At 44.9% G+C, this 27,058-nt stretch overlaps 1 protein-coding gene across 3 annotated transcripts; it reads left to right on the forward strand.

The window, feature by feature from the left end:
• Positions 1-149: 149 nt before the first annotated feature.
• On the forward strand, positions 150-26,681 carry LOC139578844 (ATP-citrate synthase-like). Of its 3 annotated transcripts, XM_071406943.1 has the most exons (29): positions 150-387; positions 921-989; positions 5,501-5,680; positions 9,522-9,644; positions 11,968-12,030; positions 12,374-12,564; positions 13,858-13,937; positions 14,799-14,929; positions 16,251-16,369; positions 16,963-17,161; positions 17,271-17,388; positions 17,566-17,720; positions 19,032-19,125; positions 19,583-19,612; positions 20,322-20,463; positions 20,667-20,835; positions 20,933-21,037; positions 21,147-21,343; positions 21,429-21,510; positions 21,715-21,825; positions 23,396-23,523; positions 23,655-23,748; positions 23,958-24,112; positions 24,253-24,403; positions 24,564-24,707; positions 24,784-24,897; positions 24,991-25,073; positions 25,219-25,295; positions 25,438-26,681. In XM_071406943.1, the coding sequence occupies exons 3-29, from the start codon at positions 5,522-5,524 to the stop codon at positions 25,530-25,532; spliced, it is 3,309 nt and encodes a 1,102-aa protein (XP_071263044.1). In that variant the 5' UTR covers positions 150-387; positions 921-989; positions 5,501-5,521; the 3' UTR covers positions 25,533-26,681. The 3 variants fall into 3 exon arrangements, with proteins under 3 accessions (XP_071263044.1, XP_071263034.1, XP_071263049.1); XM_071406933.1 differs by lacking the exon at positions 921-989; XM_071406948.1 differs by lacking the exons at positions 921-989; positions 19,583-19,612 and having other exon boundaries at positions 151-387.
• Positions 26,682-27,058: the final 377 nt, after the last annotated feature.

Consider the following 27,058-nt stretch of genomic DNA (forward strand, 5'->3'; position numbering starts at 1 on the left):
GATTGGCTACAATACTAAACAGACAATACCAGCCAATCAGTGTCCTACAGTTGAATAGCGTAGTCGTTTCTTTCACCGAGAGATGGGTGTGAGCGTTATGAAGCAACAGCCATGGGGTGGTGTGACCCAATCGGAGAGCAGGAATATATCAGCCAAGTCTATCGTCAGATAGGAAGAGGAGAGAAAACTGAGGAGAACCCAGAAGTGTAGTCAGTGGTCCACGCCGACAGCCAAACCACAGATAGAAGAAGAGGAAGTTAACAGTATCTTTGGCCAAACTGTCCCTTCCCTAGAATTGCCGGCTGAAATCGTTTCACATCCGAAACGATCCAAATCTTCTCAACACAAAACCTGGGAGATCTTTTCCACAACTCTCAAGATATAAAGGTGAGATACATCTATATCTAGATGTTTACAGATTGCAAGGAGTAATTGAAAGCTGACTTGAAAGTTACATAAAGTAGTGTAACATGCGCAGTAAAAAAATAAGCTAACACAAAGTGTGTGTGCATGTGTGTGCGTGAGTAAGGGAAAGAAAGAGACAGGACGAGTTGAACTGGTCAATCAACAGTACCCGTCTTGAATTCTTAAAGAATGAAGACATTATGACATAGTTTATTTTAAAATGTGTCGCCTCATGGGCTGTGGCTGGTCTAATGCCATAAAAGCATGTTTATTTGTTTAAAATTTTCGTATTAACCTTAATGTAGTTATTTATTGCCATTTAATCATTTTCACCTATTTCATTCTGGTAAAATGTAAATCATAATGAATGAATCATTTATTTATATTTAACCTTTATTTAACTAGACAAGTCATGTCTATGGCATGTCTTTGACTAAATCAAATCACATTTTATTGGTCACTACACATAGTCAGCAGATGTTATTGCGTGAGTAGTGAAATGCTTGTGCTTCTAGTTCCGACAGTGCAGCAGTATCTAACAAGTAATGAAACACTTCCACAACAACTACCTAAAGCACACAAATGTAAGTAAAGGAATGGAATAAGAATATATACATGTATGGATGAGCAATGACAGAGCGGCATAGGCAAGATGCAATAGATGGTATAAAATACAGTATATAAATATGAGATGAGTAATGCAAGATATGTAAACATGATTAAAGTCCCATTATTAAAGTTACTAGTGATCCATTTTATTAAAGTGGCCAATGATTTCAAGTTTGTATGTAGGCAGCAGCCTCACTGTGTTACTGATGGCTGTTTAACAGTCTGATGGCCTTGAGATAGAAACTGTTTTTCAGTCTCTCGGTCCCAGCTTTGATGCACCTGTACTGACCTCGCCTTCTGGAAGGTAGCGGGGTGAACAGGCAGTGGCTCGAGTGATTGTTGTCCTTGATGATCTTTTTGGCCTTTCTGTGACAATTTGGTGCTGTAGGTGTCCTAGAGGGCAGGTAGTTTGCCCCCGGTGATGTGTTGTGCAGACCACACCACCCTCTAGAGAGGCCTGCGGTTATGGGCGGTGCAGTTGCCTTACCAGGCGGTGATGCAGCCTGACAGGATGCTCTCAATTGCGCATCTGTAAAAGTTTGAGGGTTTTAGGTGACAAGCCACATTTCTTCAGCCTCCTGAGGTTGAAGAGGCGCTGTAGCGCCTTCTTCACCACGCCGCCCAAACATATCCACAGATGATGCAATCTCTATTGTACTCCACACTGCCCTTTCCCACCTGGACAAAAGGAACACTTATGTGAGAATGCTATTCATTGACTACAGCTCAGCGTTCAACTCCATAGTACCCTCAAAGCTCATCACTAAGCTAAGGATCCTGGGACTTAACACCTCCCTCTGCAACTGGATCCTGGACTTCCTGACGGGCCGCCCCCAGGTGGTGAGGGTAGGTAGCAACACATCTGCCACGCTGATCCTCAACACTGGAGTCCCCCATTGGTGCGTGCTCAGTCCCCTCCTGTACTCCCTGTTCACCCACGACTGCATGGCCAGTATACCTTTTTTGCACTATTGGTTAGAGCCTGTAAGTAAGCATTTCACTGTAAGGTCTACCTACACCTGTTGTATTCGGCACATGTGACAAACAAACTTTGATTTGTCATGTCTGTGGATAGGGGGGTGCTCCCTCTGTTTCCTGAAGTCCACGATCATCTCCTTTTGTTTTGTTGACGTTGAGTGAGAGGTTGTTCTCCTGACACCACACTCCGAGTGCCCTCACCTCCTCCCTATAGGCTGTCTTGTCATTGTTGGTAATCAAGCCTACTACTGTTGTGTCGTCTGCAAACTTGATGATTGAGTTGGAGGCGTGCATGGCCACGCAGTCATGGGTGAACAGGGAGTACAGGAGGGGGCTGAGCACGCACCCTTGTGGGGCCCCAGTGTAGAGGGTCAGTGAAGTGGAGATGTTGTTTCCTACCTTCACCACCTGGGGGTGACTCATCAGGAAGTCCAGAACCCAATTGCACAGGGCGGGGTTGAGACCCAGGGCCTCAAACTTAATGATGAGCTTGGAGGCTACTATGTGTTGAATGCTGAGCTGTAGTCAATGAACAGCATTCTTACATAGGTATTCCTCTTGTCCAGGTGGGATAGGGCAGTGTGATGGTGATTGTATCATCTGTGGACCTATTTGGGCGGTACGTAAATTGAAGTGGGTCTAGGGTGACAGGTAAGGTGGAGGTGATATGATCCTTGACTAGTCTCTCTAAGCACTTCATGATGACAGAAGTGAGTGATACGGGGCGATAGTAATTTAGTTCAGCTACCTTTGCCTGAGGTTTTCTTTTTAAATCAGAATGTTCAAGTGATCATGCATTTTAATAAACTTGGAATAAGATTATTTGAGAATCTTAATTGACACATCATGCATTTTTTTTGTCCACTCTCAAAACATAGCTCTTGCTTTTTTGAAACCACTTCCTTGCTTTTCCCAAGTTCATTGTCCAGACAGATATTTTCTCTAGCAGGCAGACAGATGTTTTTTTTTTTTACTTTTTGAAGCACTGAGGTATTTTTGTAATTTCTACCTGTCAGAGCCAGGTGCAGATGTTTTGGTGGTGTTGTAGTATAAGGGAAGGTAATCTGGAGGTGTAGGGGACCAGGCCAGGTTAAGGTTAATTGCATTCTGACTTCAGTGCTGTGAAAGTGCTTTTCACAGAAAACAGAATTTGTCTATCAGATATTCTGATGAGAAGAAGCCTGTGTTTCCGCTGTAGGTGTCCGTGGTTTTGATAAGTGTGTGTGATAGGCATATTTTCTGGTGTTTGTGCCTTCATTCGTGTGCGTTTTGTGTGCCTCATATAGCAGTCTACAAGCGTTGCGCTTCAACCGCTCTTGATCAATGTTTTCCGTGCCGGATATTTCATAGCGCTTACAAGCCGCTAGCAGAGGGGAAGTAGACAGATATACTGTAGTGAGTCTGTCTCCTCCCCTTCTGTGTTCTATTGGCCTGGGACCAGAACTATAGTGACTCAGGAAGAGGAGAAGAGGGTGCAATACTGAAGATGCTCCAACACCACCTCCATTCATTTATCTAATCAACGGCTAGCAGGGCAGCAGCCCAGAGCAAAGCCTTCTCTGGTAGATACCAAGGCTCTTTATCTAAACAAATATATATATATATTTGACCCCCTTTTTTCGTGACATCCGAATGCTATCCAATTACGATCTTGTCTCATCGCTGCAACTCCCCAACGGGCTCTGGAGAGGCGAAGGTTGAGTCATGCATCCTCCCGAAACAGGACCCGCCAAGCTGCGCTTCTTAACACCCGCCTGGGATCAAACCCCAGGCTGTGGTGACGCCGCAACACTGGGATGCAGTGCATTAGACCACTGCACCACTCGGGAGGCCACAGGGCTCTTCATCTGATGAAGGACACCGAGAGCAAGTTGACTGGCTGCTCCATCACTGCAAGAATACTGAAGAGTAACTTGTTGTTTTATTGTCAATTTCTTAGTAGTGATATTACAGAGACTAGTGACTGAGTGGGTTTGTATCAGCACAGTAATAGGACACGTTTCTCATCATTGATATCCATCTGGTCTGTGGTAAAAGAAATGATAACGCTCTAAGTGAGTGTAGCAGGAAACCAAGGCCAGATCAATAACAAAATAATTGATACATTGTGCTGGCGGAAGGAAAGAGAGGGGGGCTGGGGGATAAAGAGGGGGCAGGTGGAGTGGTGGAGGTTGGTCACGTTTGGTACTGTGAGTCAGGACATCCAAGTACCACGTTCTTCTGTATAATATCCAGAATGATTTCTTCATGATTAATGAACATTTAATTTTCAAATCCAAATATATTGACTGTTCTGTTGCAGAGGCAACATAGTGAGTGATTAAGGCCTTTCTAGGTTGACTGACTGACGTGGTCCCAGTAGACTAGTCATTCGAAACTGAGTTGGTCCCATTTAGCATATGGCTTCATTTAAGCCAGCAGGAGGATGCCATGAAAGGAAAACAACATTTGATTTACACATCCTGTTGGGTTTTGGTGTTTTTGCTTACATTCAATGTGCAAATTTCCCCACTCAAACTTTAGCGTTTTCACAATAATTAAATGTTCATTTAAGAATGATCAAATCCTTTGTCCTGACCCTCTCCAAATATCTCATTTATGATTTTTATACATGTGTGCTGACAGACAGCTGCCTTTTGATTAGTCTCTTGGGAATATCCCTAGTATGGAGTTCCGGGTCACTACGTCATACCAGGACGACCCTTCACCCGTTACAGGGTTTATACACGTGGCCATGACATCATCGTAGTCTGACAATCGGGCCATCAGGCTTATCTTGTTTGTGTATGAGACTGCACGTCTGACACTGGCACGTCTCATAATGTGTAGTTCATAGTAGAGAGTCCTCTCCTTCAGGAGTGATGTCCTTTACCAACGGTTTATTCCTAGCTCTACAAACACTGACCACACCCTTTATTCAGTAGCAGACACACCTTGAACCTACTAAGTGTGGGTGATTGTTTCTCTGTGTTTGTTTGAGACAGCAATGCATCAGCCTCTCTGAAGGTTGTTTAGTCGTGTGTGTGTGTGTCTGGTTGTTGTCCTCTACACACACACTCCAGGCCCCTCTCTGTGCCGTCTCTGGTGATTTTTAAAGCTGTGTGTCTGTCTCGGGGTTCACCTGATTTGTGTTTGAGAGGCAGCCAGATGAGGGTCCATTATTGCATTAGAGTGCAGATCCTAGACCTGGGCTAATCAACTTAGCCTCAGCATTACTGGCTGCCTGGACAAGGTACATGACTGGGCAGATCCTACAACGTAGATAGAGACCTCTGATCTGCAGTTTGTGTGTAAATGAATAGCTCAGTATATACCATTATCATGTAAGAGGCGGCTGTTGTTAAAGGTAGGCCTATCTTCTCTGACGTGTCGTATAAGATATTCTAGTCATAACTAGAATATCTTATACTTAAGCTAGTCATCCTGTACTGGTATGCACTTGTGGTTATAAACGGGTTTACCTAATCTCTCTTTCGACCTGTCTCTCTCTCTCTCTCTCTCCTCTCAGACAACTGTTCTCTGATCTACCATGTCGGCCAAAGCCATCTCGGAGCAGACAGGGAAGGAGTTCCTCTATAAGTACATCTGTACATCTGCAGCTGTCCAGAACCGGTTCCGCTATGCCAACGTGACGACTGAGACCGACTATGACCGGCTGGCACAGGACCACCCCTGGCTGCTCACTGAGGTAAGGAATAACTGACCCATCGAAGGCCCATTTTTAGAACCAAATACCGACCTAGTACCTATATCTTAACAGCTGCTCTTATGTCATTCAATCACCAATGGTCAATGGCACGACTGTCTTTTCAGACGTCAACTATTTCTTCATAAGGATGACTGATCCACGCAAGGTTAAATGTTTGCTCAAAACAAGGATTACATTACCTTGCGGTCAGTAGATTCAGTTTGGCCACATCATAGTTATGGAGACAGATTTATGACTATCACAATAGCCACCTTCCCTGACTGCAGCCTGCGTGAAATGCTAACATTTTACAATCACTTAGCAGGCCCATCTTCACTCCAGCCACTCTTCTGGCTGTAAAATGTAAACGAAGCAAAGTCGACGTAGAGGAGAATGAACGTCCGCGTCGTCATCGGAATGTATCATGAGGAATAAAAAGTGACATCCACAATGGGAAGAGACACTCTCTTTAAGAGCAGTCATAATTACCTCAGAGATAGACCCCTCTTTCTCCCAGACTCCTAATAGAATTACAATATGACTCATCTCCCAGGGTAAAATCTCTCTCTCTGTCTCTCTCTCGCTCACTCACTCACCTAGAAGGCTGTTTTGGTGCTTTATCAAGTTGGATGCAGTGAGGTATGGAGGAGGAGGAGGAGGAGGGCAGGTGTAGGCCCAGATACACATGACAGGATTGATTAGGAAATTACATTAACTTTCACCCTGGGCCCTCTCTGCCTGGTTTTACTGGCAGCACTCCAGATGATAATGGCTCGAGTCTCATAAGTCACTTCTCTCTCCATCTCTGATTGATCCAAGAGAGGTAGCAGCCAGGGGGAGGGCGGAGGAATGGAAGGAGGGACAGAGAGACTGATAAACAGCTTCTATCTCCAGGCCAACAGACTGTTGAACAGTCACCACTACCTTAGTCACTGTTACTAGCTGGCTACCACCCGGTACTCTACCCTGCACCTTTGTGGCTGCTGCCCTATGTACATAGATTGATTGAACTCTTGTCACTTTAATAATGTTTACATATTGTTTTACCCACTTCATATGTATATACTGTATTCTAGTCAAGGCTCATCCTATATAACTACTGCTGTACACACCTTTTCGATTCATATACTGTCTATATAGTGGGCTCCCGAGTGGCGCAGCGGTCTAAGGCACTGCATCTCAATGCTAGAGGCGTCACTACAGACCCTGATTCGATTCCAGGCTGTGTCACAACAGGCCGTGATTGGGAGTCCCATAGGGCGGCACACAATTGGCCCAACGTTGTCCGGGTTAGGGCTTGGTCAGGGTAGGCCGTCATTGTAAATAAGATTTTTTTCTAAACTGCTTTTCCTAGTTAAATAAAGGTAAAATAAAATGAAAATATATATGTACAGTACCAGTCAAAAGTTTGGACACACCTACTCTTCCCAGGGTTTTTCTTTATTTTTACTATTTTCTACGTTGTAAAATAATAGTGAAGACATCAAAACTATGAAATAACACATGGAATAATGTAGTAACCAAAAAAAAGTGTTTAAACAAATACAAATATATTTTATATGTGAGATTCTTCAAAGTAGCCACCCTTTGCCTTGATGACAGCTTTGCACACTCTTGGCTACTTTGAAGAATCTCAAATATGTCAAATATATTTTGATTTGTTTAACACTTTTTTGGTTACTACATGATTCCATATGTGATATTTCATAGTTTTGACGTCTTCACTAATATTTTACAATATAGTAAGAAATAAAGAAAAACCCTGGGATGAGTAGGTGTGTCCAAACTTTTGACTGGTGCTGTATAATATCTATACATACATACATACAGTGCATTCGTAATGTATTCAGACCGCTTGACTTTTTCCATATTTTGTTACTTTACAGCCTTGTTCTAAAATGGTTTACATTTTTATTCTAAAATAGTTTAAAAAAAAATTAATTATAAACTCATCAATCTACACACAACACCCCATAATGACAAAGTGAAAACAGGTTTTTAGAAATGTTTGCAAATTTATTAAAAATAAAAAACGTATCACATTTACATAAGTATTCAGACCTTTTACTCAGTACTTTGTTGAAGCACCTTTTGGCAGCGATTACAAACCTCGAACACCTGTATTTGGGGAGTTTCTCCCATTCTTCTCTGCAGATCCTCTCAGGCTCTGCCAGGTTGGATGGGGAGCGTCGCTGCAAAGCAATTTTCAGGTCTTTGCAGAGATGTTCGATCGGGTTCAGGCTCTGGCTGGGCCACTCAAGGACATTCAGAGACTTGTCCTGAAGCCACTCCTGCGTTGTCTTGGCTGTGTACTTAGGGTCGTTGTCCTGTTGGAAGATGAACCTTCACCCCAGTCCTGAGCGCTCTGGAGCAGGTTTTCATCAAGGATCTCTGTACTTTGCTCCGTTCATCTTTCTCTCGATCCCGACTAGTCTCCCAGTCCCTGCCGCTGAAAAACATCCCCACAGCATGATGCTGCCACCACCATGCTTTACCGTAAGGTTGGTGCCAGGTTTCCTCCAGACGTGACGCTTGGCATTCAGACTAAAAAGTTCAATCTTGGCGTCATCACACCAGAGAATCTTGTTTCTCATGGTCAGAGTCCTTTAGGTGCCTTTTGGCAAACTCGAAGCGGGCTGTCATGTGCCTTTTACTGAGGACTGGCTTCCGTCTGGCCACTCTACCATAAAGGCCTGATTGGTGGAGTGCAGCAGAGATGGTTGTCCTTCTGGAAGGTTCTCCCATCTCCACAGAGGAACTCTGGAGCTCTGTGAGAGTGACCATCGGGTTCTTGGTCACCTCCCTGACCAAGGCCCTTCTCCCCCGATTGCTCAGTTTGGCCAGGTGGCCATATCTAGGAAGAGTCTTGGTGGTTCCAAACTTCTTCCATTTAAGAATGATGGAGGCCACTATGTTCTTGTGGACCTTCAATGCCGCAGACATTTTTTGGTATCCTTCCCCAGATCGGTGCCTCGACACAATCGTGTCTCGGAGCTCTACAGACAATTCCTTCAACCTCATGGCTTGGTTTTTTCTTTGAAATGCACTGTCAACCGTGGGACCTTATATAAACCAATGTGTGCCTTTCCATATCATGACCAATCTATTTAATTTACCACAGGTGCACTCCAATCAAGCTTTAGAAACATCTCAAGGATGATCAATGGAAACAGGATGCCCCTGAGCAAAATTTCGAGTCTCATAGCAAAGGGTCTGAATACTTATGTAAATAAGGTATTTCTGTTTGTTTTTTATACATTTGCACAAATGCAAAATACCTTTTTTCACTTTCATAATGGGGTATTGTGTGTAGACTGATAGACTGATTTTTAGAATAAGGCTGTAACTGTAAAATGTGGAAAAAGTAAAGGGGTCTGAATACTTTCCTAATGCCCTATATATATATATATATATATAATATTCCAGACTCGTTCTGATATTTATTTTTTCCTTTTTTGCATTGTGTGTATTACTGCACTGCTGGAGCTAGAAACACAAGCATTTTCGCTGTGTACGATACCAATAAACTTTGATTTGAGGGAGGACCCGGAAACCTACCTCCTGATCTACAGATATAGCTCTCATCAAGATGGGCTTCAAATGCTGAGGATTGAAGTGTGTAATGGTACCTGAAGTGAACTCGCCCGTTTGTGCCACCCCGAAATGTCATCGTCGGCATATAGCCTGTTATCATAAACAACAAATTAGCGATGTGTTAATGTGAGGCTAACTACGTTATCCAGTCATGGGTAGTCTAAGGATGATCACTAAATCACAGTCACTTATGTCATTATCCTGGTGTTGTGATGCTAACAGTTCGACCATGTTGTCTGTTCCCTAGCGACTGGTAGTGAAGCCAGACCAGCTGATCAAGCGGCGAGGGAAGCTGGGATTGGTAGGTGTCAACCTGGACCTGAAAGGTGTCCAAGAGTGGCTGAAGACCCGCCTCATGAGCGAGACCATGGTAGGTCATTGCACACACACACACACACACACCAAGTCATCCTGAAGTGGATCCTCCTAAATACAGTACCTACAGCTAGGTTCAGACCCAGTCCTGCTAGGCTCTTCAGTCTGCACTGTAGTGAACTCTTTCACTCTGCTCACTGTTTACTCTGTCTCCTGCAGAACATTTGGTTCCACTCAGCCCTCTCTTTTCTCTTATTTCTCTCTTCATCCCCTCTTTCCCATGCCCACTAGTACTACCCATCCAAGTTAAGTGTGTTTCTGTTTTGATGTATGTTTAACTCTGCCTCCAGAGCTGTACAGATTGCTAATCAGCTCTCGGTCAGGTGCTTGTCAATCAGCCCAGTCAGCCGAAACGGAGAGTCCTGCCTGTGAGTAAACAGGTTTCAGTGTAAGCCGAGCACGCTACAGTAGGTCCATCACTCTGTGTGCCACTTAGATGTTTGTGTGCTTCATAAACCGTGGGCTAAGAGAGGGAGCGTGTGTGTTGGATAGATCACTGGCCAGACATTTTAGATGAAAACGTCAGTCGCTGCTGGAGACAATAAATAAGAAATGAATGAATTCACAGGTTTTAAGATAGTGTCTATCTGGACAAATCATTTTATTTTGACTGGCTTGAACAGCTGTTGTTAATTTAGAATCTGGATATCTTGTTCTAGAACATGTTTCACAATATGTTGTGTGTTTTCATTGCTTAGATGTGTTTATGGATAGCTTTATATTTATATATAGGGATAGTTAGTGTATTTATTATGGATCCCCATTAGCAGCAGCTACTCTTCCTGTGGTCCAGCTAAATGAAGGCAGTTTACTAAATGAAGGCAGTTTACTAAATGAATGAAGGCAGTTTACTAAATGAATGAAGGCAGTTTACTAAATGAAGGCAGTTTAACATTACAATACATTCACAACAGATTTCACAACACATTAGGTGTGTTCCCTCAGGCCCCTACTCTACTACCACATATCTACAACACAGAATCCATGTGTACGTGTGTTTGTATAGTGCGTATCTTATCATGTGTGTGTGTGTCTGTGTGAAGGGTGGTACTGGGTTTTATACTACAGTATGTGTTAGTTATTTATGTAAGTGAATTACATTCTGTAATGTGTGTGTCTGAGAGAGACTGGCTGTGTCTGGACTAGAGAGAAGAGGTGGGGTAGATTTCAGTCACTGTGAACAATTTAGTCTGTCAGCTCGACTTTTTGTTCTCGCTCTCATCTCACAACCCATCACTCTTTGTCCTCAGCTTACCAAATCACTATTCCCAGAGGTTGAGATGACTCCCTGCCTGGCTATTTCCCCATCTTTGACGCCATAGCTTCCCTCAGTGATAGGGTGTGACCAGGATAGTTCATGTGTTTCCAGGCAAATGGGTGTGAAAATGTCAGTGGTTATTATGCATCATATCAGTTGAATTGACCCCTTTTTGGTCACGACTTTTAAAGTTTGTGTGAAACTTCAATCATGTTTCACCTTCCTACTTTTTTTTAGTTGTTGAGCTTCTTAATCAATATATTCCTCCAACCTTTTTGTCCCTCTCTTCCGCCGTCTCCTCCCTCGTTCTCTAGGGAGCAGTGAGAGAACAGTATGGAGATTATTTCAGTCTAAATTGGCCTCAGCCCGTCTTTAATCAGATGGACGATGAAGGGAGAAAAGAGGCCGTCCTTTTTATTCCATGTCTCGGAAATGTCAACCTTCTCTTTTTCTCCCGTCTTTTTTTCTCCTCTGTCGGCTGACTGCTCTCCCGAGCTGTCCCTGGTTGTTTTATGCCTGGGGACCTTTTAACACAGGCAGTGTGACAGCCAGCTAAATGAGCTCTCATTTCCATGTTGAATTCACCTAGGACTATACTAGACTGCTGCTCTGTGTGGACGTCATCCTCTGTCAGTCTGGGCGTCCTTTTTTCAGACTTTATTCAACGACACTTTCTTGTCCAGTGGCCTGATTATTTAGTCTGCTCTGTGGCCACTTTGTGTTCCCTTTGGGGACTTGAGGTGTGTTCATTCATACTGTTTTTTTATAGCCTCACTCTCTCGTTTTTTCTCTCTCTCTCTCTGCTTCTCTCCCACTTAGTCCTGAGGGCGTACCTGTAAACAACTGCATTGTTGCGTTATGAAGGATCCTCCAGACTCGCGACAGCTGGCTCACTTCACCTGCCTTAGAGAAATAGTCATTATAGCATTGTAGTCTCCTGTGGGAATTCATGATGGTTTTGCCAAATTAAATGCAGCCTTTTTTGCTTCATAAGTTCTTTATTTCTCCTCAGCACAATGTCTGTATGTGAGCTTCTAAATAAGTGCTCTGTGTTTCTCAGGTGGGAAAAGCAAAGGGGATCCTGAAGAACTTCCTCATCGAGCCATTCGTAGCCCACAAGCAGGTAAACTATCTACGTGATGCGATTTCTCTAGTCTAGCTTCTTCACAGAGGACTGCAGCCGAACAGGTTTTCCAACTTACTTTAATTTTATTCAAGAGTTTTGTGAGGTACTGCAAACAGTATATCAAATCGCAAGGAATGGCTTTAAAGGGATAGTTCACAAAAAAATGATACTTAAGTATTTTGTTCATTAGTCCATTGTTAATGCCACCCGAAACAGTGATGCGTGTCAGCAGTCAAGTTTTCAAGATTGAGTACTTTTAAGTACAGAACAAAATGGCTTCTATGACGTACACGTCTCTGGTTGTCTATAACTGACCTGTGTGTGTCTCCCTATCCCTCAGGAAGAGGAGTTCTACGTGTGTATCTACGCCACACGGGAGGGCGACTACGTGTTGTTCCACCATGAAGGAGGGGTAGACGTGGGGGATGTGGACGCTAAGGCCAGTAAGCTTCTGGTAGGAGTGGACGAGATGCTGACTGAAGACGCAGTGAGGAAACAGCTCCTGACCCATGTCGCTGCGGACATAAAAGAGTGAGTGGCGCGAGACAGTGCCTTCGTTTGAAAACAGAATTCTACTTTGTAAGAGAGAGACTTTGCACACTAAAATAACAGGATACTAGATTAATGGAAGGTATATTTCTGGGAGAGGACCTCGTTCATTCTGAGGTAGAGAAGTGGAGGGTTAGAGAAAGAACCCGTTGTTGTGTAAAACTAAAGCTGGCTGGCAAGCAATGGCAGCACCACTCACTACAAAACAGAGAGAGGAAAGCGATGGCAAGGTACTCTAATAATGCTGGAGGGAGGAGGGGGGGTGAGTTCCATTAGAGAAATGACATACTCCCTCCTACGAGTCGCCTTCGATCTCCTCCTCCTTTCTCCTTAGCCTTATTCTGAGCGTGTTCCTGGAGCCTGACGTTTATTTTGATGGGTGTGATACAGTGACCCCCCCCCCCCCCTCCCTCCCTTCGCTCGAAACAGCTCTCTGTGAAGACAGGCAGGGCCTAGCTGGGCTCCCCGCGGTCTTGGCTGACATTGAGGAAGACGGCTCTGCACTGTTCACCCCCCCCCCCCTCTTCTCTCCTTTTGGATCCAGAACCGGAGCGGTGGCCCTAGCCCCATCAGAACCTGTCAGTAGGAGAGGAGCTTAGTCAATGTGGGTGTGATGCGTCGGGCCTGACCCCCCCCCCCCCCCCCCCCCCCCCACTCCTTGAGGCCAGTGTTCTCCTGGCAGCTAGAGTAGCCCTCCTGACAGACAGGAGACTGATGTGGTCACAAGGCCACAGAGCTGCCTGCACAGCTGACAGACAGGCAGGGAGAGAGGAATAAATAGTGCCCCCACCACATCCCTTCACCCATCTGTTTTGACAGGAGGAGGCGGGAGTAATGTAGATGTTTCCTTCGTTGTAGCGAGGCTTACCGGCTAATTTACAGGTGCAGTGGAAAAGAGCCGGTTCCTCCTCCAACACTGCCTCCACCCCTCCCTCTTTCCCTCACTTCTTCCGTATTAATGTTGGCTCTTGTTTGTATGGATTTAGTGCTATATAAAGGGTGTGACTTGCTGTTTATTAATGTTGGCTCTTGTGTTTATGGATTTAGTGCTATATAAAGGGTGTGACTCACTGTTTGAAAGGAAAGTGCTATCACTCAGGGAAATGAATTAGATTGAACAGTCAGTTAGTTGACAGATCTTCCACTGACCCAAATGTATTTCTCTGCACATAATAAGGAAGAGAAAGGGGCTGTCTGTATTTTAGGGAAAGTTAAACGATTTAAGGTGTGGCTATAAAACAGTTGAACTTGTTGGCTGGTTATTTCTTCCTGCAGGGTTCTGGCCAGCTTCATCGTTGGACTGTTCAACCTGTATCAAGACCTATACTTCACCTACCTTGAGATCAACCCACTGGGTAGGTCCTGTCATACAATCCTACCACATCCAACACTCCTACCGACCTCCTACCACAGCCTAAACATGATGCTATGAACAACTCTCTCATCCAGACATACATTCACAGCCTCGTCATTTTGTCATAGAATTAAGAAGTTTGGGGGGGGGGGGGGGGATGAAGATCTGACAGAATCTAAAAACATCTCCTTGTAGGAAAACATATAGAGGAGCAGAAGTTCATTACAACATTCTAATTCTGAGGGGGGGGGAACTGGTTCAATAATTGATGTTCCTGCTGTTTGATGACTGCAGTGTGTTTATCAGGGTGTAATTGGTCATCAGTACCAGGTTATATGCCCCGTGGCAGCTGTTCCTGTGGAGGGGAGAGAACTGGGGCTGCTGAGACCTCCCCTCCTGCTTTGATGTCTCCCTCACACCCCCTGCCTCTGCAATCTCCCCTTCCTGCAGAGTGAGTAAGGACTAGGGAGGTTAGGACGCCCCCTGGGGGTGGACATGGTCCTCTCTCAATACCCCTGTGTTCTATTTTAGAGCTCACCCCCACAGTGGCACCGCTGGAGACCAGCAGGTTTCTGTGGAAACTACACAAACTCGCACACACAGTGTCAGTGTTTATCTAAACAAAACCGTGCCGTTTCCAGCCATACCTGATCCCAGAACAAATCCACTTAGGTAGGATGGAAGCAGCGAGGTACAGATGGAGAGCAGTGCTCTGATTTTCAATCACAGTGGAAGAAGCCAAGTGAATATCAATAAGAGGATGTGGTTCTTTGCCTTCTGTATTTAACCCTACAATGCCCTGGGCTAACATGCTACTATTTACCTTCCACGTCGTGTCTCTCTCTCCGTTTCCTTCTCCCAGTGGTCACGAAGGACGGCGTGTTTGTGCTGGACATGGCGGCTAAGATCGATGCCACGGCTGACTACCTCTGTAAGGCCAAGTGGGGCGACGTAGAGTTCCCTCCACCCTTTGGCAGAGAGGCCTACCCTGAGGTGAGGACAATCACCTGACTGCTAGCCAGAGGCTGCTATGTCCATTTTGTTACTTACAAGGATAAGGGCAGTTCCAAGGAAGTCATAAAATAGTATACAATCACTTTACAAGTAGTTGTGTATCATGTAAAGACCAGGGTTAGGGTCAATTCAGAAAGTTAATCCAATTCAACATTTTCCTCATTGAAAATCATGGCAGAGAATTTGAATTTCAGTGTACTTCCAGAATTGAAATGGAATTGACCCCAACCCTGATGAAGACTTTATATATATATATTCAAATAAGCCTCCACCTAATCTGCATAAAAATCCCAGATGTACATACTATATCTGGTTCCTCATTAGTTCTTTTTTGCTGACTAGATGCACACCCGTACAGTGATAAGGGTTTCAGTTCCTTCCATGACTATTTTATGAGTCCTCTGGCTGTCCCAGTTATGGAGAGAGATGTTGATCAGGAAAGGGACTAGGGGAGTGACTCTGAGCCTTGACTCATACGGAGTTAGTACCATATCTCCGTGGCGATACCATAGCACACCCCAGTAGCGACAGTCGTCGGGGTGTAGGGCTACTTGGACAACAGGGATGTTGTGACCTCATTAGATGTTATTATTTTACGCTTAGATATTCCGTCATCTGTCTCCCGTTTCTATGGCCCAGTCTAGATTTAAAATGTTTGACCACTGTTTTTGTCTTTATTGTTGATTTTTAATTGGCTTGTGTTTTGATAGTGGTTTTTGGCATTATGGTTAATGGTTCTCGTGTGTGTGTGTGTGTGTGGCTCTGGCTGGTCTGAGCTGCTTTGAGACAGAGGGTCTGGTCTGTCTGGGTGCTGTAGGCACCAGACGGGCCCGTTTTAATTGGGCTGCTGTCAGTCTGGGGTGGAGCCACGGGACCAGCGGGGGCCTTTGATTGGGTGTGTCTCCAGCTGTGTCCCTCGCTGTCACAAACAACCAGCTCTGATTGGCAGCAGGCTGTTTTTACCGCCTGGACATTCTGTCTTCTTTTCCCAGTAGTATCAGAAATAAGTGTTACACCACACAGGAACATCCACATGAACAGGTGCACAAACCCCAAAAAATTGAATCTGAGGAGAAATACTGATATTTGAAAGTGTGGACCCGGGCTACCAGAGATGTTTATCCTCTGTCGTTGAAGCAGGATAAAATGAGTTTGAAAAGGAAACGACATGAGTGGATTATTACAGCCTAATGAAGTGGTGCTCAATCTGATGTCTGACCTGATTTACCGCTGCTCTCAGGAAACCCTGCACTCCCAATAACACTGGACCTTCAGCTAACCTCCCCTTTGGCTCTTGCAGGAGGCCTATATTGCAGACCTGGATGCCAAGAGTGGTGCCAGTCTCAAACTCACCCTGCTCAACCCCCGTGGCAGAATCTGGACCATGGTGGCAGGAGGAGGGGCTTCCGTCGTCTACAGGTAGAGTCACCAATCACAATGTCTCAAATCTCAGCCATGCGTCTTCACCTCAGCATGCCACACGATGTTACTAATAACATGTTTGGAGTTTCTCTCAACACTCCCATGTTCTTTCATTGTGGTTAGCTTAGCTTCTGGCTGGCTCCTAGGCTACGCTAGCTCGGTTGTAATTGGGTTTGGCATTAGGAGAGTACACCAGCTGGTCATGGGACAATCAGATTGATGGCGCAGCCGAGGTCAGACGCTGCTGCTTGTTCAGCAGAGAGCTAAATGAGATCATCTAACCATGCGATCTTAACGAGAGTCTGGAGGAATGAGGAGACTTCCGTCTGTCAGGGGCATGAGGCGTAACGTACACAGACAAGCCTACTGTGACGGAATGCTTCTGTGGATTGGAGTAGTGTCTGTATAGATTGTTTAAACAGTGTTTACAGACTTGGAGAGAGAGACTTGGTTGATCTAATTCAACTTTCACAATGCACTACTATGCTGAATGTACAGTATACTGTAGATGTTTTCTTCAGGTGATTGTGTATATTGTCCCTGCACCCCTGTGTTTGTGTGTTTTATCCAATGGCATGCTTCCCACACAGTGACACCATCTGTGACCTGGGTGGGGTTGACGAGCTGGCCAATTACGGGGAGTATTCAGGAGCGCCCAGCGAACAGCAGACCTATGACTATGCCAAGACCATCCTGTCCCTGATGACCCGCGAGAAACACCCCGACGGAAAAGTCCTGATCATCGGAGGAAGCATTGCAAACTTCACTAACGTTGCAGCCACATTTAAGGTAGATCTAAAAATGCATCCACAGAGTTGAACACAATATCTGAAGCAATTGTGATTTAGATTCCCATAGGGTTAGGCTACTCTGAGATCCTCTGTTGTCTGGGTTCCAGGGCATTGTCCGGGCCATCAGGGACTACCAGGGCCCCATAAAGGAGCATGAGATCACCATATTTGTCCGCCGTGGGGGCCCCAACTATCAGGAAGGCCTCAGGGTCATGGGCGAAGTGGGTGAGTAGCTCCACAATAGATAAAAAAAAGTTCCTTTTGCAAGAGATGTTCATTGTCTTGTATTTCTCCTAATTTCCTCTGTGATAAAAGGTCAGGCCAATGCTATTTTTAGCTTTGATTGACACACTCGACCATCTGAAGACATTCACTGTGTGTGTGTGTGCCATGTTTCCACAGGTAAGACTACTGGCGTCCCCATCCATGTCTTCGGCACAGAGACTCACATGACTGCCATTGTCGGCATGGCGCTGGGCCACCGACCAATACCCAAAGAGCCTCCCGTCGCCGCCCACACCGCCAACTTCCTGCTCAACTCCAGTGCCAGTTCATCGGTAGGTTACACTGGGCCTATAATTGGTTACAGGGCAATTCTACCACTTTTCAATGCAGTCAAAAATGTGATGTTGCTGTTTTTTTATGATATTTCCACACTGAGCTCAAAATAACACTCTGAAATTGTGAAAATTATGATAATGCCTTTTTTAATGTAAGAGATTTTGGAGAGAAAAAATACCTAGAATTTCAGCCTGTTCAGATGAGATAATCTGATTTATTCTGATCAATGACCAGTCACCATTTATTTGCATATGCATCCTCCTACTTTGAAGGGGTAAGCGGGGTGGGCTCTAGAGTCTAGATTATCCTATCTGCTAATCAGTGTATGTAAATATATTAACATTTGTACCAGCCCGCCCGCTCGATCAGACCGAGCATTTCAATGGCAAAAGGAGGCTCGGGGAAATAAATAATTTCAAATGATAGTTATTTTCATGAAATATAAACACACAGTGATTTATTAGACCTACAGTGATGATATTAAAGTCCCCATGCGGTCTTATTTTTCTATGTTATACCCGATGACATCATCAAAAATGTAAACATTTTAAAAACAGTGATTTTTCAAACACTGAGATTGGCGGTGACGTGTATCCCACGCTAGCACAGTGAGATCATCTGAGGTGCGTCTTTTTGTGTGTAGAGCATCGCCTGGCTTTGTATGCTGCTGTGGTTTTAAATAGCAGCCAGGAGGCAATACACTAGGGTTGCGCTGTAGCCTGCAGGGCTCCATTAAGAATGTACCGCACCGGGGCTTTCAGAGAGATGCGTCCGTGGTCATGGGAAGGAGGCCTACGTCCATTTGATGATGTATGATGTCAGGGCAAAAGGGCAAAAATATGAAGGCAGCAAATACACATGTACAGGTTCGCAAAGGTGCCGATTGGGCTTCCTGGGGAATGCACCCATCTCACTCTAAACACAGCTCAACTGAATGTCGTTTTAATGAATTTGAATGAATTTAAACTTCGTGGGCCCAGCATGTAGATTGTTTTTAAAGCAAGTTCAACACATGAGTCCGCTGTGCCATAGACATAGTCTGTACATAGGGCCCTACTGTGCAGCTGGCGTCACTGCAGGTTTATCACACAAAGCTTCATTGTAAATCTTGCACCGTGCTACTCTCTCTCTCTATGCAGGTAATGTGGCACTGTCACAAATAAAACATGACCGTTTTTTAGGCAAGTCATTCAAATCAAGGCTGTTCTAGGAAGGCATGTGTGCATCAGGGCTGGTGTTGACCTGATTAGCTCCTCAACACTTCTTCTCCTGTCTTCCCTCTCTTTTCTCTCCTCTGTCCTCTCCAGACCCCAGCCTCCAGCAGGACAGCTTCCTTCTCTGAGAACAAGGCTGGCCCCGGGGCCTCTGCTGCCAAGAAGGCCAAGTCAGGGGCCCCTCCAGGTGAGCTCCTCGATGAGACCACACACACACACACACACACACACGGGAAACGTAAGAAGGATGCTTCTCAGGTATTTATGTAAAAGTAATGGAATGCAGTTTTACAAGCCTGGTTTGGGTCAATTCCAGTTAATTCAGGAAGTACACTGACATTTCAATTTACTAAAAATGCTTTTTAATTAGGAAAATTCCAAATTTTTATTTTCTGAATTGAAATGGAATTGACCCCAACCCTGGTAGCAAGAGGCTTCCTTGAGAACCACTGCTCTCATAAAATGCGAGTTTGTCTCCCAGCGCCCCCTGGTGGCCATTAGGGGTCTCACAGCCCACATCAGCCCAGCATCTGTTGTGAAAAACCTTCCCTTTTAGAGGGCGTTATCTACGCACGTTCTGAATGTAATAACATTGATTATATTGTTTCTGATTTTTGTTTTGTTTTATTGTTGTGGCACCACAGAGCGACAGGCGTCGTCAGACAGTCCAGGAGGTAGGACACTCCCCTGTCAGACTGACTAGGGTGGGCCTGGGACATGGCTCTCCCCCTAGCCCCCCTGTGAAGCCCTCGAGCTGGGTCATGTGCTCCTGTCCTCTCTCATGTGCCTGTGCTAGAAGTGGCTTTTATTTGTATGGTGTTCTAATGGTTCATCCATGGGAACAACTAGGACGATATTGATCTATAGGCGACTACATTTCTGATCACATTTGTAGCGCTTAGAGGGGAATTTCTGACATCCAGAAATATACAGTGATAGCATGTTTTGTATGGTTGCGGGTTCAGCTTCTGTCTCACTAACCCCTGTGGTTTCCTGTCGGTCGTGATGTCTCAGTCAGCGGCTGGCTGTCAGTGTTCGGTTCCTTCACTGTCTAGTAACTGTTTGCCCTGCCATGTGTCTTCTGTTGATCTTGTGTGCCCTGTTCTATCACACCTCTTAGCAGAGCAGGATATGACTTCTTTAAAGCTCGTACCTCTCTGCAGTGAGTTAAAAGCCCTTTTATCTCCTGGTGCGATAATAAGGAGATCAAGCTATTTTTCTCCCTCTGAGTAAGTGTGAGTGCATGCCAAACCTCTGTTCATTGTTTGAGTGACTTTGCATTTTGTAGTTAAACTTCCCTTCCATCTCTCTCCCTCCACCTTTCCTCCTTTCCTTCTCCCTCCCTCTCCTTTCCTTGTCCCCTGTGTGTTCCTGTCCCTGCAGTCAAGGCGTCAACCCTCTTCAGCAAGCAGACCAAGTCCATCGTTTGGGGCATGCAGACTCGGGCCGTGCAGGGCATGCTGGACTTTGACTACACCTGCTCCAGGGATGAGCCCTCTGTGTCTGCCATGGTCTACCCATTCACGTAGGTGTCTCTTTCTCTACTTCCTGTTTCCTCTATACCACTCTAACTGTCGTGCCCCCAGACCACAGAGATGTGTTGAAAATAACAAGCATGTTGATGGTCAATGCTGTGTGTGTGTGTGTGCTTGTGCGTTCACACGTGCTTATCTTATTTGTCTGGTTCATCTTTCGATACTCAACGCTGTGACTATCTGTGTGTTCCAGTGGGGACCACAAGCAGAAGTTCTACTGGGGCCATAAGGAGATCCTGTTGCCTGTCTATAAGAACATGGGCGACGCCATGAAGAAACACCCGGAGGTGGACGTGCTCATCAGCTTCGCGTCGCTCCGCTCTGCCTTCGACAGCACCATGGAGACCATGCAGTACCCGCAGGTTGGTAGTGCCTCCATGCCATCCAGAGGGTGTCAGCTAATGGTGAGCGAGCCGTAGGTCTGACCGACTGTAATACTTCATATCCCCACCCCTTCAGATCCACACCATCGCCATCATAGCCGAGGGCATCCCTGAAGCCCAGACCAGGAAGATCATTAAGAGGGCGGATGAGAAGGGTATCACTATCATCGGCCCGGCAACGGTAAGCCCCTCTTACTCTACACCCCTCACTTACAGTGTGTGAGGCCTGCTTTTTTAAGGTGTAGAGAAGAGTATCATATCTAACTCTGTGTGTGTGCGCGCTTGGCCAGGTTGGAGGGATCAAGCCTGGCTGTTTTAAGATCGGGAACACAGGGGGCATGCTGGATAACATCCTGGCCTCTAAGCTGTACCGTCCAGGCAGTGTGGCCTACGTGTCCCGCTCTGGAGGCATGTCCAACGAGCTCAACAACATAATCTCCCGCACCACCGACGGAGTCTACGAGGGAGTGGCCATTGGAGGAGACCGGTAAGAGTGTGTGTGTTTGAATGGGGTGGATAAGATTACTGATGTATGTCTGTGTGTGTATAATTAATGCTTATTTCTTCATTAGATACCCAGGCTCAATCTACACAGACCATGTGCTGAGGTACCAGGACACCCCAGGGGTAGAGATGATCGTAATGCTGGGAGAGGTGAGGTTTTGAAAGACACACCCTCCACTCAGTAAACTAACCATAGAAAAATAAACCGTATCCTTTTAACGCGATCAATTTATTTTCATCAAGCGTAGCTAATTAACATCAACATTTATGACCAGACTAATTCCATGATTGGATACTCACCTCTGCAAGTGTGTGTGGACTTCCATTTAAAAGCACTGTTGGTCTCCCTTCTAGATTGGCGGCACAGAGGAGTATACAATCTGCCAGGGAATCAAGTCAGGCAGGATCACCAAGCCTGTGGTGAGCTGGTGCATCGGTACCTGTGCCACCATGTTCTCCTCAGAGGTGAGTGTGATGGGACGAGTTTGGGGGGGAGGGGTTAAAGTCATTGGATTGATGTCACAGAGACTTGCAGGGCAGGCATACTGGAAGAAGGGGTCTGGTTTAGAGGTCGACCGATTATGATTTTTCAACGCCGATACCGATTAATCGGCCGTTTTATATATTTTTATATATTATTATTTTTTTTCTTCATTTTTATATATATTATTTGTAATAATGACAATTACAACAATACTGAATGAACACTTATTTTAACTTAATATAATACATCAATAAAATCAATTTATTCTCAAATAAATAATGAAACATGTTAAATTTGGTTTAAATAATGCAAAAACAAAGTGTTGGAGAAGAAAGTAAAAGTGCAATATGTGCCATGTAAAAAATGACTCTTCAATATTCCCAGGTAAGAAGTTTTAGGTTGTAGTTATTATAGGACTATTTCTCTCTATACCATTTGTATTTCATATACCTTTGACTATTGGATGTTCTTATAGGCACTATAGTATTGCCAGCCTAATCTCAGGAGTTGATAGGCTTGAAGTCATAAACAGTGCAATGCTTGAAGCACAGAGAAGAGCTGCTGGCAAATGCAGGAAAGTACTGTTTGAATGAATGCTTACGAGCCTGCTGCTGTCTTCCACCGCTCAGTCAGACTGCTCTATCAAATATCAAATCATAGACTTAATTATAATATTATAACACACAGAAATACGAGCCTTAGGTCATTAATATGGTCAAATCCAGAAACTATGATTTCGAAAACAAAACATTTATTCTTTCAGTGAAATATGGAACCGTTACGTATTTTATCTAACGGGTGGCATCCATAAGTCAAAATATTGCTGTTACATTGCACAACCTTCAATGTTATGTCATAATTATGTACAAATCTGGGAAATTAATTACGGTCTTTGTTAGGAAGAAATGGTCTTCACACAGTTTGCAACGAGCCAGGCGGCCCAAACTGCTGCATGTACCCTGACTCTGCTTGCACAGAACGCAAGAGAAGTGACACAATTTCCCTAGTTAAAAGAAATTCATGTTAGCAGGCAATATTAACTAAATATGCAGGTTTAAAAACATATACTTGTGTATTGATTTTAAGAACGGCATTGATGTTTATGGTTAGGTACATTGGTGCAACGACAGTGCTTTTTTTAGCGAATGCGCTTGTTAAATCATCACCCGTTTGGCGAAGTAGGCTGTGATTCGATGATAAATTAATAGGCACCGCATCGATTTATATGCAACGCAGGACAAGCTAGATAAACTAGTAATATCATCAACCATGTGTAGTTAACTAGTGATTATGTTAAGATTGTTTTTTTATAAGATAAGTTTAATGCTAGCTTGCAACTTACTTTGGCTCCTTGCTGCACTCCCGTAACAGGTAGTCAGCCTGCCACGCAGTCTCCTCGTGGAGTGCAATGTAATCGGCCATAATCGGTGTCCAAAAATGACGATTACCGATTGTTATGAAAACTTGAACTTGTCCCTAATTAATCGGTTGACCTCTAGTCTGGTTATGGGGTTGGTGACTGTCTCCTATGACCCGGTCTGTCACCTGTAGGTCCAGTTTGGTCATGCTGGAGCGTGTGCCAACCAGGCCTCAGAGACAGCCGTGGCCAAGAACCTGGCTCTGAAGGAGGCAGGAGCCTTCGTACCCAAGAGCTTTGACGAGCTGGGAGATGTCATCAAGTCAGTGCAAAAAATCACACACTGATATGATTTAGAAAAACATACATCCAAGCCACAACATAAGATTGACAGTTTTAATGAATGTACAAAAGCACTGTTGTGAAATTGAAGTTTCCCATCCTCATGTACAGGTCAGTGTATGACGACCTCGTTGGCAAAGGAGTCATCATTCCAGCTATGGAGGTGCCCCCTCCCACGGTGCCAATGGACTACTCCTGGGCCCGGGTGAGTAATGACAGTCAGTGCCACGCTGGCTCATGTCCCCTGTGAGTTAGCGGTGAATCAGGATCTCTTATTGGCTCTGGACAATGTTATTGACTTCCATATAAGGCAAACTTCACTGAACCGCATCAGACTGTGTTAAACTGAAACAGATGGAGAGCAATGGGAGGGTGTGGTGACTCTCCCCCTCTCTCTATCCCTCTGTGCTGTAGGAGCTGGGTCTGATCCGTAAGCCAGCCTCCTTTATGACCAGTATCTGTGATGAGAGGGGCCAGGAGCTCATCTACGCTGGAATGCCCATCACTGAGGTGTTCAAGTCGGAGATGGGCCTGGGAGGAACCCTGGGACTGCTCTGGTTCCAGAGGAGGTACACTTCTGTCCCCCAAAACATGAAACAGTCAATAATAATAATACTGCCATTGTTCACATAAAACATTAAACATACACTATCGTCATTGAATTTGAATACAATTCTATGTCTCTGTCCTCCCTCCTCCTTGCCCCAAGGCTGCCCAGTTATGCTGCCAAGTTCATTGAGATGTGTCTGATGGTGACTGCTGACCATGGTCCTGCCGTCTCCGGTGCCCACAACACCATCGTCTGTGCCCGTGCTGGCAAAGACCTCATCTCTAGCCTCACCTCTGGCCTGCTCACCATCGTAAGAACATAGTCAAGTCAACCTCGACATACTTAGGCCCACTCAAACCAGCAGAGTAGCCTCTTCTGAAGATAATGCCTCTGTTTAATTAATTAATTGAGCTTTGGTAGTCGAAGTGTCTCTCTATTTGACTGTTTCTTTCTGTATGTGTGATTTCCAGGGGGACCGGTTCGGAGGGGCCCTGGACGCTGCAGCCAAGCAGTTCAGCAAGGCGTTTGACAGCGGCATGCTGCCCATGGAGTTTGTCAATAAGATGAAGAAGGAGGGCAACCTGATCATGGGCATCGGACACAGAGTCAAGTCGGTGAGCACCGTCCCTGTGTCTCTGTTTGGATGCCATGTGTCTTTCATATTTTTTACTGTGTGTGTGTGTGCTTCAGATCAACAACCCAGACATGCGGGTGCAGATCCTGAAGGACTTTGTGAAGAAGAACTTCCCCTCCACCCAACTGTTGGACTACGCCATGGACGTAGAGAAGATCACCACCGCCAAGGTACTAACCCTGTCGTCCTCTCCTGCACCCTGGGTCACCCCACTGAGATCATCTGTTCTAAACCATGTCTTCTCCTCTCTGCTGCGGTTTCAGAAACCCAACCTGATCCTGAATGTGGACGGTTTCATCGGAGTAGCCTTTGTGGACCTGCTCAGGAACTGTGGTGGATTTACACGGTAAATCCTATGCTATTTAACTCCAGTCAATGACATTAACTATACTACTGTGTCTGGGTCATCCGGCTGTCCTTTTGTTGGCCTTAGCCTACATTCAGTGTTGCATCAACTCACCATTGCCCCCGGTGTTTGTCTTCCCCCTCAGGGACGAGGCTGATGAGTTTGTGGAGATCGGAGCGCTGAATGGAATCTTTGTCCTGGGGCGAAGCATGGGCTTCATCGGTGAGTTGGGGGTCAGTGGTCATGACCCTGATGAGTTTGACCCCTAGAAATGGGGAAAGGGGCTGTGATGTAAGGAGCCGAGGATACGCAGTATGATATTGCTAAAATTGGAACCTTACCGACGCTTCTACTTCTCCCTCAGGACACTACCTGGATCAGAAGAGACTGAAACAGGGTCTGTACCGTCACCCTTGGGACGACATCTCCTACGTTCTCCCCGAACACATGTCCATGTAACCATGGAAACCAGGCCATGGACCCCCCCCAGTTACCCCACCACCGCACCGCACCCTAACCTCCACCCTCACCTTTACTGTGTCGTGTCAGCCCCAAGTGGTGGGAGAACAACAATGAGAACTGATATTATTATAGATGTGTCTTTACAACAGTAATAAGGACAACCCATTTTTTTTATTTTTTATTATTAATACAGTTTCAGTTTTTTTAATCAATTAGCTGATCAAACATGCTGCGACCCTGTTAATAATAGCACGGCCTGCAAAACTTTGAAGGCGCACTCAGATGTGTCTGATTCTGCTAGAAAGATCAAGCAAGCTGCAGAGAATGAGAAAAGAGGCTCATTCATTAGTTGACCCTTAACCCTATAGTGTGTGAGTGCAGTTAATGCAATTCTCTTCCCAAGATTACCAGTAGGGATACAGATGATTGTCTTCCGATTTACTGCTATTACTACTACTACTACTTCTACTACAACAACAACAACAGCTTCTATACTACACCTATGCCTACAGTGAAGTACGTTGATGAGACTGTATCTCCCACTATCATCTCTCTCCGTAAACCAAGCATGTGTCTGTGTATCAAAGACTTCCTGTGTGTCGCTGTGCAGTTCTCTTTCTTGAGTGTGTTGGTGCCATATTAAAATCATACGCTTTTTATCAGGGGTGAGCCGTAGTGCAATAATACTAGCTACTGTTTTACAGTTATATAGATTATAGCTTTATTTATGTATAGATGTTTTAACAGCCGAGTAAATAAATGTAATAAAGTATTAGCATTTTTGATGTACTGTAAATGCCCATGAAACGGTTGTGTTTTAAACCGTAAGATATGTCGCTGACCAATCACATTGGGCTGTAAATACAGTGAAAAGCTCATCCTCTGTTCCAAACAGGACGGTGCCCAGGATGGCAAAGGTACCATAGAATGCAGCATTATTTATCTGAACGTTATTAGCTAGACCAGCTCCATTGTGACCGGCTATTTCTTGTAACCTGTATCTGTCCGTACTATTTGTGTTGTCATGTCAACACAATTTGTTTGACCTAATGTGATGTGAACTGAACGTGCCTCTGTAAAGATGTGTCGTAATATATTTTCAGAACGGTGTGACTGAGTATATTAAAGATGACCCATTGAAACACAGCTCTGTCTGGTTCTTCCATAAAATACATGTGGTATATAATCATAATTTTAATGGTTTCACTGTGTCGTACTCCATCCGTTTATTAAACCATTGGTTTTAAAACGATACATTTATGATATATCCAATAACAGAGTACGTAGTGGCCTATTAGGAGCCATCTTCGTTTTCTCAAACAGCCAGTGCATATGAGGGTCTACTAGATGACTATAGAGCTTATTCTTCAGACCTCAGTCCTGTTTTATGTGCTCTGGGGGTGTAATTTCTGTACATTCATGGCAAAGTGATTCTACTCACTTGTGTAACAGTGGGACTATGTATTGGCCTTGCCCTTTTATATGAAAGAACATCCATCACATTAAATTAATGGAAACATCCA

This window comes from Salvelinus alpinus, chromosome 1 (assembly GCF_045679555.1).
Source record: "Salvelinus alpinus chromosome 1, SLU_Salpinus.1, whole genome shotgun sequence".
Classification (NCBI taxonomy): Eukaryota; Metazoa; Chordata; class Actinopteri; order Salmoniformes; family Salmonidae; genus Salvelinus; species Salvelinus alpinus.